We start from the raw sequence: 15,399 nt of genomic DNA, 5'->3' as shown, positions 1-15,399 counted from the left end.
GATTTTATAGGTAAAGACGATCAAATCAAATCAAAATGCCGAAATAACTGATTTTTTTTATTTAGAATTTACTAACTAACTGTTCTACCTTCCGAAATAGGGTAGAATGCAATACTGAAGTAATTGAATTTTGTAAATTTCTATTTTATGTGTTGTTATTTCCTAAATTATAATAATTATGACGTCATCCAAAATTTTATAATGGTTCTATGCTCTTCAAATAAGGATATTCAGATAGAATATCAAATTATCGTGACTAAACTGAAGTTTTTAGAGCAATATAAGATTGGATTTTATTTAGATTTGAAGAAAATAATTATTTTGAAAACGAGGCCATTCTTAGAAAGCTCGGCTATATGAAGGGTTTGACCGTAACTTTTAGTTCGCAATACACCTTTTCCGAATTTAAATTATCGATTGCTGAAAAGCCAGCAAGAAATTTATCATAATTTAATCTATCCAGGTATATCGACCTCTCGACCTGGTAACTTTTGTTGCGTACTGTTATGCAAAAGTTTTACTCTTAATAAACCCAGAGTTAAACAGGCATTGGAATGTTTTCATTTCCATCGGATCCAAGTTTGAGAAATCAATGGGTAAGTATCATTTCAAGATATCGTAAAAGGGGAAGTGTGATGTGTTCACAGTAAACAAAAACACAAAAGTATGCGAAGTCCACTTTGAAGTACACTGTGTAAAATTAGGTTTTGGTTGTGAACGGAAAACATTAATCAATGGCTCTGTGCCAAATATATTTACGTTCAAACAAAGACAACACAAGAAAGGAAAATTCCGAAGAAAGAGCCCTTCCAGTAGTAGTCGAAACAGATTCTGAAAGCACATATGAAAGTTCTTCATCTGATTCTGCTGAGATCACTGAAGAACAATCTGGTTTTTTCACTCCTGATGAATTAGAAACTATCAAAACTGAGGAATTCAATGTTAAAAGAAAAACTAATTGATGATACTACAAACGACTTTACTGAACAGCTAGGCGTGTGTAATGTTGATTTAATTTACCCCAATCTTTTGGGATTAATACATCAATAAACTCAAATGGTTGTGTTTCGTTATGTTTTGATTTATTTGAAGTATTTAATATATTAATATTAGTAACAACCTTGATGTTATGTTCTAATGGCAGTAGTTGGTGTGACAATGTAGATCCGTCAAGAAAGTTCGCATGTTTAATATTATTTTTTCTTTTTAGTGTACTGTTAATACAATGAGTAAAACCAACCCGTTTGTCAACCATAAGCATATCTTCTTGCAGTTTTAATATTCTTGGATTTATGTTACACAAACTATCATTAATTCTAGGATCATATAACGTTAGATGGATACCTTTTTGTCAGCATTACTTTTTACAGGGCTGACCATAACTAAGTCTTTAAAAATTCCGTTTTTACTTGGAGCAAATGTAGTTGTTGATGTGAAAATGCTATCAGCAGATATGTATAGTTCATCCCTAAACTTTCTGCCACGCTCCAAAGTCTTAATAATTACCACGTTGTTTACCACTATTTTGTCGATGCATTTCAATTTCTTTTATCGTGAACGGTGGCATTCCCTTCATGTTTTCCCTCACACTTTTTCGTGAGTTTCATCAAGACTAAAGCTATATTTTCCTCAATTTTTTTAAGCAAAATATCTCTCATAGTATTGTCTTCCACCATGTTTATATGAACGCGAATAATGTTTACCAAGATTTGCCTCGTTTTCATGCACGCAATATTTTACAAAATATAAATTCGGGAAAGGTGTATTGGGGCACTTAATGAACAGACATATTAACGAAATTAGGTAATTTGTTCTACCTTTTACTAAAAAACTTAGGAATAAGAATTGTTTTTAGTATTGACCTCTTTAATTAAATTTGGCATAATTGGGAAATTCGGGAAAGGTCTTAATTTTTTTGTATGACAAAATCAAATATGTTGGAAAACATGTTCAGTGAAATTTTATGGGTTTTAGGTGAAATAGTTTTTTAAAGTATTTGGCGAATTTTTTTCTTGACTTTTCGCGTGCGTTTTTAGTGCAAGTAGGTTTATCAGATTTAGCTTTTCCGTGTTACATTTATACTGCCGTTGTTCGGTTTTGTTCGACATTTGGGCTAAAAAACTAAAATAAAAATTTATTTTTTTGATGTCCCTGGTTATATTCTAAGAACAATTATTTCAGAGGTTATAAATATGGAATAATGCAGATGGTGGATGTTTAAAACTCAAAGTGCTGTGTTGTTTTTGCTGGATGGATCAGAGTAAACATTTCTACCGCTTACAATATACTGAAACGAATTTTGGTAAAATTTATTGCTTTTGCCCATTTCGGGTAAACTCTTGCGGGACCAGACCATGCAGTATATTAAGACAATTGTTGAACCTTTGTTTTGACAGTTTTTGCAAACTTATGTTAGGAGAATCATTTGCAGTACACCCAAATAATTAAGTTTTTACATTTAGAACTTAGTGTTGCAAACTGTTTTTTTCGTGTAAACGTTTGTGAGGAAGATCCACTTATTAAAAGCGCTCGTTTGTGTTGATTTACACTTGACGTGCTGTAACTGTTGGTTTCGGACATTCCTCAATAACTTTTGTTGCTGGGTCCATATGCAATTAGAACAGAATGAACTGATCAGTAAATTGTGTCAGACTTGAAGTCTTACATTGTTTAAAACCGGTTGACACAATGCAATATGCAGAACAACAATTTGTTGTAGTTTTCAGCATGAAAGTATTTTATTTATTTTTTTCCACTGTGTCATTTTTTTTACAATTTTAAACATTTTCTTTTAGCAGTTTTAATGCAGATTGTTCAGAATTCTGTTTGTGTTCTTAGTTTGTCACCTTAACATTTTGGTATCCTTGACGGTGGATTCTTCCACGGGCATACAGCTAGTCCTACTTAATTGTTTTAAAATTTCTCCCAAAAATTAGTTTTAAATGTTATCAGAAAATTTAGAACTGACATCAAGCAGTGGTTAGTAATGGGCATCAAAACGAGACGTTGATGGATTTCGCGCACTTTTATTTTTGCAGAAACTTATGTTATACACCATCTACCCTTTCTACATGTCTTTAATGTTAATTCTTGCAACATAGGGCTCTTGGTTGTTTGTCTAGTGAGAGTGGCTGTGTACGCTTGAAAAATAACACCAGGGCTAGCGTTAACATGAAAAAGGCAAAAAAATAAGCAATAAGTTAAATCCCGTTCTGCAGTTTTTTGGGTTCTCTATTAGAGAGCAGTGCATAAGCAGTGTTTCACAAATCAAGCATTTTGTTTTTAGGTGATAACATTGCAAGATGAAATACAAATACTTCAAGATCAGTGCAGAGAAGTAACTCTGACACTTCAAGAAGAGAGACAGCAGCTGCAAGTTCTGCAAGTATACGTACATTTGTTTTTTATCTTCACCGTATATCCATATCTTTACTACTCTTATTGTAATAATAATGTAATTCATGATAAAAATTGGAATAATATGGTTCGTTGAGAAAAGCCGTTTTACTTTTTGACAATACGAAAAAAAGGAATTGACTTTTCAGATAGACATGGTTAAATGTAAGTTAGGCAGAGAGTACTTTTCAGTGCTAGCTATGCTTTACGTAGCTTCCCTCTGTACCTAAAAATTGATTAACGAGGTTAGTTCTTCACAACACAATTTACAATTTGAATAAAATCTTTTGTTTCGCTTTTCATCCTGACGGAGATCCTGACAAATGTTCTACTCATTCATAAATTCAGCAGAAAAGAAATCCATAGAATTTGTCAAATGTTAAATCCAAGATTTTAGGTGCTAGCGTAAAGAATTTCTCAAATTTGTTTTCTTTTAGAATGTGTGACTGTGTTTCCGAAAGAGCTAGCTGTGCATTAGATTCATCAAACTTGCTTTTGATTGAATACCAGACCGCGACTTGATTTTTATGGGATATGATCATAATTTTGGTGTTTTAACCAAACCTTGTTCTCGTGTATTTTGCGACTGTTGGAGAAAGTACATTCTATACGAGACAATTAGAGATGGTGCATGTCACCTGTTAATTTAACATTCATATATAAGATATATTTTTGTAGCTGAATACGACCAGTCATGTATATAGCATCGAGCATTAACAAGTTACGTATTTTTCAACTTCCAAAAAAACGTCTCAAATAACGAAAAAAGGCTCTTTTTTTCTTTTTCTCTGTTTAAAAAAGGAAATTTTATAGTTTAAATTAAACAACAACTTAAATCTTATTCTTATTTTTAAGTAAAAAACAATGTCCTTTTCTTGCATTGTGCAGTAACAGTGCATGTTTTTAAAAGTTATATTTATTCGACTTGTATATTTGTCTATATTATAATTATGTTTGAGGTCTTGTAAGTTCATTTTTATATAATGACGTCACACAGTAAAGTTACTTTTAGAACCATTTAAGACAATATTTTGTTTATTCTTGACATGTTGTTTAATTTTGACATGTTGTAAGCTATAATTTTATAATGTGAACAGAATATAATAAAAGCCTGGCTCACACAAGTCGCATAAGCGATATTCCAGTGCGGTTATTCACGGAATAAAAAGGTGGAAGATCGGTAGAGGAAAATTACCTCTGCAGTGTAAGCAAGCAATATATTAGGTGACTAAAGTAAACCAAGCTTAATAATAACTTTTTTCATACATGTTTATATCAGTGAGGTCTACCGAGTTGTAAAATCCAAAGCGTTTTTAAGGTATTTGTGATTTCTATGGCTCTACGATGGAGGATTTTTTATGCATTCGTGCATCACATCTGAAACCATAAACTTGATTAACCAAATGCTTACCTTTCAGTACCTGTAATTAGTGTGGTATACTTTTGGGAGTATGTTACTGGTGTAATGATGTGCAAATTATGTTTGCTAAACTATAACAGATATATGTGTACATAATTTGAATAATTTGATAATCAATGCATCAAAATATTTGCTTTTTAATGCAAACTACAATCTTAAATTGAAACAGTGTTACTTTGCGCAATGATAACAGGATTTGGTCCACGGCATAACGGCATACACCTATCCAGATGGCATGTACATGATGAAAATTTATGGCATATCTACGTATTCATTGCCTACTGAAAGATGTGCCACGATGAATCTTTATCTATATAACTGTAATTATTGTGTTAATAACGAAAAAAAGTTTTAGTTCTGTTGGCGTCTGGAAAGTCAGTTATAAATTATATATTTAACAATGAAGGTTATGGAATTTCAGGGAATAAAATATTTCCCTGACGAATTTGTTCAGGAAAATGCACGGAAAAGATTTTGCAGAGTGTGATAACTACAAGTCCAATTTATCATGAACTCTTCACCTTTAACTTAATTCATTAATTATATTAATTCTCGCCTAGCTAATTATGCAGTTCTTAAAGCGGCAATATTTTTAAATTACTTTGCCAAAATCGGTGGAGATGAGTACTTCAAAATTCAAGGAAGTGGATAATTGAAGGATATGCTTTGTAAATGGTGCTACGAACACTATTAAATAGTTGTTTTTCAAGGTGGTAGCTTGACCTGTCGTGTTTCAGAAGTTTGGTTACATATCAACCGTCTCCATCCACAGTGGCTAAACAACATACACGTTTACGAAATATAACATTTTTTGTTGATTATCAGAGTCTGCATGTTTACAGTGTGTCCGTTCAGTCTCAAAAAAAAAAACAGAAATTTTAAAAATGTAGGAGTAATACTTTTGCTTTGTAAAAAATTCAACCTTTGGTCAATCGTTCTAAATTTTGAAAGAAGAAACGTGTAAATTGATATGGCAAAAGTTCAGAAATTTTAATGACTGAATAACCTTTATAACGGGAAAAATTTGGTATAAAAAACATCCAGACAGAAAGTAGTGTACATTTATCAATTTCATACTTTCTGCAGATAAAAGTTGTAACTCCCGACTAAAATTTCGCTTTATACCTCTAATTCTCCCCACTATTCCTCAAACCTTCTCAACTGCGTTTTTCTCCTCAATTTAAAACCCATTCACAATTTCCAACTTTCTCTAAAATCAAGTCCATGTTTTTTTGCCACATTACTTATGCAAGCCTTCTGTTTCAGACTATTCACTCCATCATAATGTGTTATGAATATGAAAATTCATTAATTTTTATTTGTTGGATTTAAGTATTTTGTTAACTATTTTATTTTGTCAATTTTGCTTTATTTTTTTCACTTTCTTGTAAAATATCGTCGTAATATTGGAGTTCAAAATTTAAATTCTTTCAAAAACAAATAGCTTATCCTCAATCTATATTTATTTTTAAGAACGTTGAAATAAGACATAAAAAGTGTTGTTTGAAATAACTGTGATCCATAAAATGTATCTGACGTGTATTTTATAGAGTGAACACCTCGAACTAAAAGTGACGTTAGCTCAAAAGATCAGCACGGTAAGTTGCTTCTCAACTAATCATTTTTTAAATGTTCTTGTAATAATCTACTACCATGCTTTTTACCTGCTCTTTTCTTTATGGTTATTGCAACTTTTTGAAATTTTAAGAAATTATGTAAAAAAATTTTCAAAGAAGAGTTAGATATAGAATTGGTTAGAAAGACTCCAACTATGGTTACGTTTTTAAAAACTCTTCAGATCACTGGCCTTGAAGACAAGCTTACTGAGGGAAACATCAATACTTCTTCAGTCTTCGTTGGACAGGAAAAACATATGGAGGCGAAAGCACAACTGGTGGAATTAGCTCGCCTGTCCGAACATTGGGAATCATCTAAATTAAATGACAAAACAAATTTGGAAGAAATGAAACGTCGCTGCAGTGAATTTGAGATAATCGAGTCAGGTAAAGAAATGCTGGAGGGTCGAGTCGAAATGTTGGAATTGGAACTTGAGGATATAGAAAGTGAACGTAAAGAGTGGTTGGAAAGGTAATGCTTTGTGTATCAATTATTTTGTTTCAGCATAAATGCTACGCACTTCTATTGGTTAACATGCTATGGTCGGCAGGATTGGTTAGTGAAAATGCAAATTAATCTTTATTACTAGCTGAATAGATGTGCATATTTTAGCCATGTAAAATATGCACATCTATTCAGCTAGTTCAATCATCTTACTCCTAAACAATCAATTGTTTCCCTTTGTTAGAGTTAGAGAATTTCAAATTCTATATTGTACAAAAAGCAATAAATATTTGTCTACAACTTATCAGCAGGACATCAGTTATCGCTTCTATTTAAATGGTTTGAGGAAATCTGCTGCAAGGGGCTTGCAAATGAAGAAAGTTTCCAAAAATCCAGAAAAAAATTGATCCTTTTTAGTAGTAGTCCAGGGGGTCGAAATTTATATGACGAGTCGCCTTTAAAGGGGCTAAGAAACGGTTCAATAAGCTCAATCCTCGCACATTGCGAAGAATAGCCTGTAAAACACTTTAGAACCACATAGACGTCTAGACAACCTGTTTATAAATAACTAATTTTTTATGATGAATTTGCGATTTTTTTATTTTCATTTTCTGAAAAAAAAAATTCAGTGTTGTTTTTGACGGTAAAATAACCTACGGTCTGTAAAATATATTAAATATCATTAAATCGAAAGTTTGTTTGGACGAGGGAACAGAGGTAACACGAGGAGCTGTATTTATCAAAAGTGCTAAGGTAATTAAAACCTATAAAAAGGTTTTACAGACATTGTTGTTGCTTCGACTGGCTTTATGTGCAAAATTTCGAAGGATACAGTTCGGTAGCTACTTCAAAAAGTTTATATCGAATAAATTATTGTAGATATACAATATATATAGGGAACTTTTCTTTCATTTTCATTTATATTTAAATGCTCGATATTAAAGATGATTTCAGATGTTATTTTTGTCCTCAGTGATCATAAACTTTTCCACCGCCATTTGCTCGACTTTTGTGTAAGTCATTAAAGTCGAAAACCAACAGCCGTTTTGTAGCCCCTTTAATTTCTTATAATTTCAATAACACATAAATAAGTTAAAAGTATTAGTGCGGGTGTCTCCATTTAGAAACCTGGTACAAATACGCAGTCAGTGAAAGGGTGGATATGTACAAAGTATGTTTACGTTCTAGCAAATAATGTATATAAACTAATAAAAAATGTTTAAACGGCTACAAAACACAGCGCTAAATTACTGTTTACCTGGTCAACATGTTATTGTTCACCGTCTGGATTTTGCAAGCGGGCAATACGGGTTTTCAGGCATTCTGATTGGTTTAGCGCTCTCAGCGACGGGCCAATATGAAGCGATATTGCCTATCGTTAAGAAAAAATATCTTAAAATGTAAATTGTTATTTAGGGAAGCAGTCTTACAAAAGGAAGTTGCAACATACAAGAAAGCAAAAGAGCGGTCTGAAGTAGCATTAAAAGAAGTAACAGAAAAAAAAGTAAGCCGTTATGTTAGCTACATGTATTTGATATAATGCATTTGATTTGCATGGTATTTTGTTAATATTTTAGGTAGCAAATAATAAATGTAAATAGGAACTTAGCTGTATCTAACATCAGCCATTTTTTCCACTAGCAACTAGCTGAGAACGCAACATTAGAATCTCGGCAACAGTAAGTGCTTTTTTCGTTGTTTTGATTGCAGGGATCTTGTTGCCTTGTCTTGTTGTTGTTGTTTTTTTTGTTCATGTTTTTGTTGTTGTTGTTTTTGGCGTTGTTGTAGGGGTTGTTATCATTATTGTTGTTGTCGTTACTGTTGTTATTTTTGGAATTGCTATTTTGTTTCCAGACTTGCTGCACTTGAGATGAATCTTTGTAACGTCCAAGACGATTTGGAAGCTAACCTAGAAGAACTAGAGAAGTATATCTTTCAAATTTCATTACAATACAATGTTTTTTAAAAACTGGTCTATTGACCAGTTTTTGAGAAGTGATTAAGGGTAAACAAGAGTCATAGCTGATGTAACTGATGTTGGGTCAATGATGTATTTGTTCTAGTATTTACGTCATGACAATTTGACTTCTTTTTAGGGTGGAAACATTTAGTATTTGTTTATGTAAAGAAACATTTTTCACTCGCCAAATGACAAAACGTCGGAAACTTAAAAGGATTAAGTGACATTAGGAATACTTTAGAAGGCTATGATCACCTATCGATCAACTATCAATTTTCCCAGTTCGCATGCTAACGTATAAAATATTTCGGTCATCAGCTGCTTATAATAATGAAATAGTATTTGTATTTCATGGGAAAAAGAAGAAAACGAAAGAAGCTAAATATTGACACCAAGAAATGGTTATTTTTATGACTACATATATCTTTTCAAAGAACATTTTTTCTGTTAAAAGTATTTTAGCTGATTGATATAAGTCGTCTTGTGCATACAATGAGATCATGCTAGCCGGGAGACCTGGCGTCGCACGCTGGGGAAAAAATAAAAGTTTGCGATTGTTTTCTAATGTAGGGAAGTTGATAATAAAACAAAGGACGTAGCAAAACAAACATGAAATAATACTACTGGTTGTTGCTACTTATTAGATAATTTCTTACCATACGACTTTCCGTATTAGCTGTGATGTGCAGGGTTATCAGTTTTTAACAAATTTTTGAAAACATTTTTTTTTTGAATATGCTTTTTTGTTTGTTTTGTTTTTCTCCCCGTAGAGGGTGTATGAGGGCTAAGTGCACGTGTTTGCATAATTTAGACTCGTTAAAACGACTGTTCTAGTTGTTCGTCAAATTACATCAAAGAAAGTTGTCCTGAATTTAAAATTTAAGGCCCGAAAAGAAGAATGTGAAAATGTCAATAAAAAGCATTTTATATCAAGTCATAAGTAGAATAACTAAAGGATTCTACCGTATACAGTGTAAATATATGAGAGCCGTACTAAAAAAGCTCAAAAATACTGACAAATATATCATTACGCTTTGTCTTAGCTAAGCAGAGCTAGGTAGTCCTAAATTGACCTGTTGTTGTGGACCAACAAATCTTTTTAGCTATCATAAAAAACAAAGAATAAAACTAACAATGCAAAAATGAACAAAAATATACAAAGCTATAGTAATAACATAGTTAATTATTCAACTTCTGAAATATGCTGATTTTTCACAAAAAGGTAAAGACACAACTAGCAAAGAACAACTACTTAAAGTAAATGTCCGCTAAATAAAATCACATAGCTGATAAAAAAAACAATATACGTAGAAAACTTGATAATGTTGTGTCCATCATTAGGTCCATAGTTTCGTGTGATGTATTTTACATGGCTTTATGTGGATTTTAATGAATTAAATTTCCACGGTATTTTATAAGGGGGAACAATAGAATTGCAATTACTTCTATCAACAATCTTATTTTAACTTGATACTTACAATATGCATAGAAAACAAGGAACCGAAAATCACTGAACCTTATTTATGAGGCTTAATGTGATATTATGTGGTTTACTCTTTTCTGATAACTGTTTCTAAATGACATCCACACGATCTCTCTTAAAAGATGAAATGTGTAACTTTTTTAATAGCAAGAACCTAAAATTATATAATTTTACAAAAGGAAATAATGCTATATGTTCATTTATGTGGTTTATAATGCAAAAACAATCCTTAGCTTTCACACTTTCGATTAAATTCTAGTTTGCTTTGAGATAAAAGGCTTGAGTTTTGAACTATACTTTAAAAGAAATTTCAAAGAAAAAATAAGTAAGTAAGTAACGGGAAGTTTTGACGTCCTTGGGGATTACATCCTAACTGTTGCCTCTTCCTCCCCTTCGACTGTAACTATGTTACATTACTGCCAGAGGTACGTATAGCATTGCTCTAACTTGCTTGCCTGCCACACAAGCCGGTTAGTGGTCAGTAGATGGCACCAAATGGGGTGACAACACTGCATTTAAAGTGCGCTGGAGTGGGTACTCGAACCTGAAACCTTATGATTACAAGTCGAATGCGCTACCACCTCCGCTAAATTACGGCTACAAGGTTTGTGTGATTATTTGTGGTTTACATTGTAAGGATTTTGCAACCAAGTTCAAAAAATGCATCTAGCAGCAATGAATGAACTGAAAACTGTATTTATACAACTAACAGATGTAAGTCTAGTTTCTTCAATATTATCAACAATGTTAATTATAATCTTGTTTAAGAAAGAGGTGCTTGGCCCTATTGCCTTTGCTCGGACAAAGGAATACAGCCCATTATCCATTAAACACAAACACGTGGGAAAATTATAAAGATTCTACCTCGAATTACAGGTTAAAAAATGGATACAAACATATCCGGAAAACTGGGGTGTGAACATATTCAGAAAACACAGAATATGTTAACAAAACATGTAAACTACTAATGTTTATTTTTATAGCTTCATGTGAAAGTTGATTGCTTCATGAAGTTTGTCAATTCCTTCTAGAAGAAGACAAGTACAATGGGATTATCTTTGTAGTAAATGAATAGATGAAAACTTTTCTTGTTTAGTATAGATGGTATCCACTAAAATGCTCTTAATGTTGTAAATGTTATAAATACCAACCAGCAGGTAGTGTAAATACACATTTGCGATGGTGCATTTATGATATCAGCAAAAGTAAAATAAATATAATTTTAAGTAGGCATTGTACTGCAGTTAAAATCACAAGAACATAATTTTATTCATACTGACATAACTTCCATTCTCAACTGATTTTGGTCATGAAAGTGAGTACACTCCTCATACTGTTTCATCTGCGAAAATGCAGTCACATCTTTGCACATAAAACAAACAGTCATGAAACAAGCCTATGTAAACTACAAAAGTTAGTTGTTTTTTTGGTACATTCCAATGCTAAGCCTATGTAAATATTATGTATGCCACATATTATCAAACCAGTAACTCATTTTTGGAGATCTTGCTAAAGTATCACAAAATTTGTAGTTTGTAGTATCCAGTTAATTTTTATTTCGCCTGACTGACATGAAAATCCCCTTACTTTCCCATGCAAAGTATACTTATAACTTAAAGACAATTAGGCTGAGAACGGCTGGAAAATAAGACCAAAATAAGAACATGGAACAGGCTGAAATTTTACCGATATTTTATTCTAAAAAACACGCACACTCAAAAATATCCCTAAGGCAAAAATCTCACAGAATCAATTGTTCGAAACGTGTATATACTTAGATATTGCATTGCAAATATTTGTAATGTACGTACTGCAAAATAAATAAAGAATGCTCAAAATTCAGGCTGAACATGTGAAGAAAACACCAAGCTAAGCCAAAAATATCCATGGTTCTGGATCAGAAAAGTGATATCAAGCTTTGATGCAGTACTAATAACATTTTTATAAGAACAACATTTTCTGGGTATACTCGTATTGTTAAAATTTTAACAACAGAATTCCTTTTAAAAATTTACTAAATTCTTCCACATTTCTTTTTTTTTTTAACCCAACTCGACTTTTTGAACTTCCTAACTTTCCGGGTGTCACATCGTTCACCATTCAATATTTCAATCCAATTCAATGTCCATTTATAACTGTTTATGTGTCAGTATAGCATGTTTGTGTAGCTCGATTAACTTATCACTGATCAAAAATGGATCTTTTAGGACAATACTTGAGTCCAAAAAATTAAAAAATTCAATAGCTATGTATGGCGTATTTTGATATTACCTAAGTAACTTCCGGATAGTCAATATTTTCATTTCTACCTGCCATATTCAATTCGTATAAAGTGTGTTGTGAAATTTTTGGTAATTAATTGGCAGTGTATATTTTAGTCTTCTTATGTAAATACAGTTGTGTTCAGAGCTTACAATCACTTGAATGTGGTTCAAGTACTAGCAAGTCAAAACTGATAGTTGTGACAAAAAAAGTTATGACTCATTTAAAAATAAACGCTGCCCATTGCAATCCAATCATTTCGAATGGAAATAAGATAGTAGGTAGCTAAAGCTGTTTTGATATTACTTAACTTATAAATGAAAAGCAAACAGTTTTCAAAGACCGCCATTTTTGCGTTAAAAAAATGTGGGATAATACACCGAGCACAATTTAAACGGACACTTTATCAACACTGAAAATCAATAGTTTAATTTTGACTTTAAACTTTCGCTAGCGATCGTCCTTCACTCAAAGGTTATTACTAAAGTAAACCTATATCTATAAAGGATTGGTATTCTGTTCGTAATGGATAAATGGGTAAATCTCCGATTTTTGAAAAACATTTCCAATATCTCCTCGACTTCGGTTAATTTCGGCGAAATGTTCACGAAACAAATAACGAACTTTTCTGCAATCGATATAAGAAAGCGCATGCACAATAGGCTTCATTTTTTGTTCTCTTTCAAATGAGATTGATTGTGTACAAAAATCAACCTCGTCCCCAGGGACTTTTGCCCTTTTGACATTGAGGCCGGCGGCGAAAAACGTTCTGTTATGCAATTGGTTTACATCCAACTTAGATAATTTAATCACGCGTCATTGTATATGCAACGATTTACTATAAAGATGGCGGATTTTGTTACAAAAACATTGAAACACAAGAGGATTCCTGACTATGAGAAATGTTCAAGAAGATTGACAAAAAAAGCTGTGAGCCAACAGTAAATATTTTTATGAAAGATGTTATTTTCGCAGATTTCAGTTGTATAGCTAGCTAGCAGACACATCACACTTTGCAAAATTTTTAAACCAAATTTTTAAATTTAAAATTTTTTAAACCGAAACTTAGTTCTAAAAACAACACAAAAATGATTTACAGCTGAAATGAAATTATCCACAGGACATATTTTGTTAAAGATCCTCAAAAAGTACGAACCAAAGAAAAAGTTTATGTAACTAGCTATATAACACGTTTAAGTAATAAGTAGATTACTCTCTAACCTCTTGGGTAAGACATTAGATTGGGGAGGCCTAACTTGACCACAAGTTTCACACGTGGTTGTTTTTATAATCTATAATTATTTTACCAGCAGAATTCGGGAAATGTGAACCAGACCTTAACCTTTCAGATCATGTTCATCAGTAGTGAATTTGTCATGCTAAATATTGCTGTTTAAACGCAGTATATATTGCTTCTGGGAAAACTATCGCCATAGTTCAACTTGGAAAGTTGATAGCTGAGAGAAGGGAGGAGATCGTAGTGTAGATATAAGGACTGAAGGTTGCTAAGCAAGATGCTTAATTTTTCACTCAGTTTTAAACCTAGTCTTATCAACTGGGTTGCTTATAAAAAATATTCAGCCAACATATATAAGACGTTTAAAATATATTTTATACTTAGCTAGCTATCTAAGATAGCTTCGGTTTTGTTTCCTTATTTAATATATAATAACTAGCTAGATGCTACAATCTAAGACTTAACTTTTTCCCAAAGAGGTGCTAGACTTGTAAAATATGAAAGCTAGCCAGCTAAATGGGGCCTAAGTTGTCTTCTATTGGTATACCCCAACAAATCAGCTTTATCTAATCACACGTTACCACGTTATATCGCTAAATAATGCTTCTTAAATATTTCATCACTATAAAATATAGTTTCAGGGTGAACACATAATAAATTGGTTTGGAATAAAACTAAATACAAGCGTTAAAAAACATAAGCAACCAAAAGACATCTTCTTAGCCATGTGAAAAACGAGGACTCGATCAAGTTGCTTTTACTAGCCGCAGAAATTGTAACAGCGAGACAACTCAATAATTATTTATAGTAACCAATATACTGGTTATGAAAAGCAGCCTGTACCAGCGTCTTGTTTAGCGATCAAGTAAGCGCTAGCGGCTTTGACATAACCCTGGGGACATGGATGGTAAAAAATAGCAATTTTGGTTATCTTAAAAATTCTAATACGGAACATTTTTCTTTTTCTAGCCGCTTCTCGATGAAAAGAGGAAAATATCGCAGTAATAGTTAAAAAAACAATGTGACGAAGTTGTACCGCTTGTTGAGCATGCGTATTCTCGTACCTTCACGGCCTTCTTTCTTCTCCTCCTGTGTTCCCCTTCTTCTGTACATACTTTATAGATGCCTCCTGACCCTTAAAGTTACAGCTTACGCTACAAAGGATTAATCATTTGCAGCTTAAGTTGTAGCTAACTACTTAATGTATTACTGTATCGGCCCTTCGCTAACTAAATCCTAGTCCCTTTTTATGACAACACTCATCAATGTTATTTCTTAATTGTCTATTATCGAAATCTCAAAGATAAACACTTATAAGCCTCCTTCCAGAAAAATGACGTATTGCAAAGTTGCCATGGATACGTGATTTTAATGAAACTTATTCCGGTTGTAGTTTGAGGAATGAAGCTAAAATTGACTTTTTCTTACAGAACAAAAGAGCTGGAGGAAAAATACTTTGAAGAGAAAACTAACTTACAATCAAAGTTGGCTGTTGTAGTGGAAGAAAAAACAAGATTTGAACAGGTATTTGTTTGCCGCACCTTAACTTTCGCCTACAAGATGCATGGAAGATTGTATTT

The 15,399-nt window shown here is 32.5% G+C and overlaps 1 protein-coding gene across 5 annotated transcripts in view; it reads left to right on the top strand.

Moving 5' to 3' along the window:
* Positions 1-15,399, top strand: part of LOC130614038 (kinesin-like protein KIF15) — a 111,790-nt gene that overhangs the window by 95,615 nt on the left and 776 nt on the right. For 3 of the 5 annotated variants that reach the window (XM_057435433.1, XM_057435432.1, XM_057435434.1), the window contains exons 27-33: positions 3,287-3,385; positions 6,367-6,414; positions 6,615-6,904; positions 8,294-8,381; positions 8,519-8,556; positions 8,732-8,803; positions 15,250-15,343. In XM_057435433.1, the coding sequence (XP_057291416.1) occupies positions 3,287-3,385; positions 6,367-6,414; positions 6,615-6,904; positions 8,294-8,381; positions 8,519-8,556; positions 8,732-8,803; positions 15,250-15,343 (729 nt within the window). Of the gene's footprint in view, positions 1-3,286; positions 3,386-3,833; positions 4,534-6,366; positions 6,415-6,614; positions 6,905-8,293; positions 8,382-8,518; positions 8,557-8,731; positions 8,804-8,973; positions 15,344-15,399 lie in introns of those variants that run through there. The other 2 variants (XM_057435435.1, XM_057435436.1) reach the window with 2 other exon arrangements.

Source organism: Hydractinia symbiolongicarpus, chromosome 11, assembly GCF_029227915.1.
Source record: "Hydractinia symbiolongicarpus strain clone_291-10 chromosome 11, HSymV2.1, whole genome shotgun sequence".
NCBI classification, from domain to species: Eukaryota; Metazoa; Cnidaria; class Hydrozoa; order Anthoathecata; family Hydractiniidae; genus Hydractinia; species Hydractinia symbiolongicarpus.
Note: the sequence above shows the minus strand (reverse complement) of the source record. Positions and strands in the feature narration are given on the sequence as shown.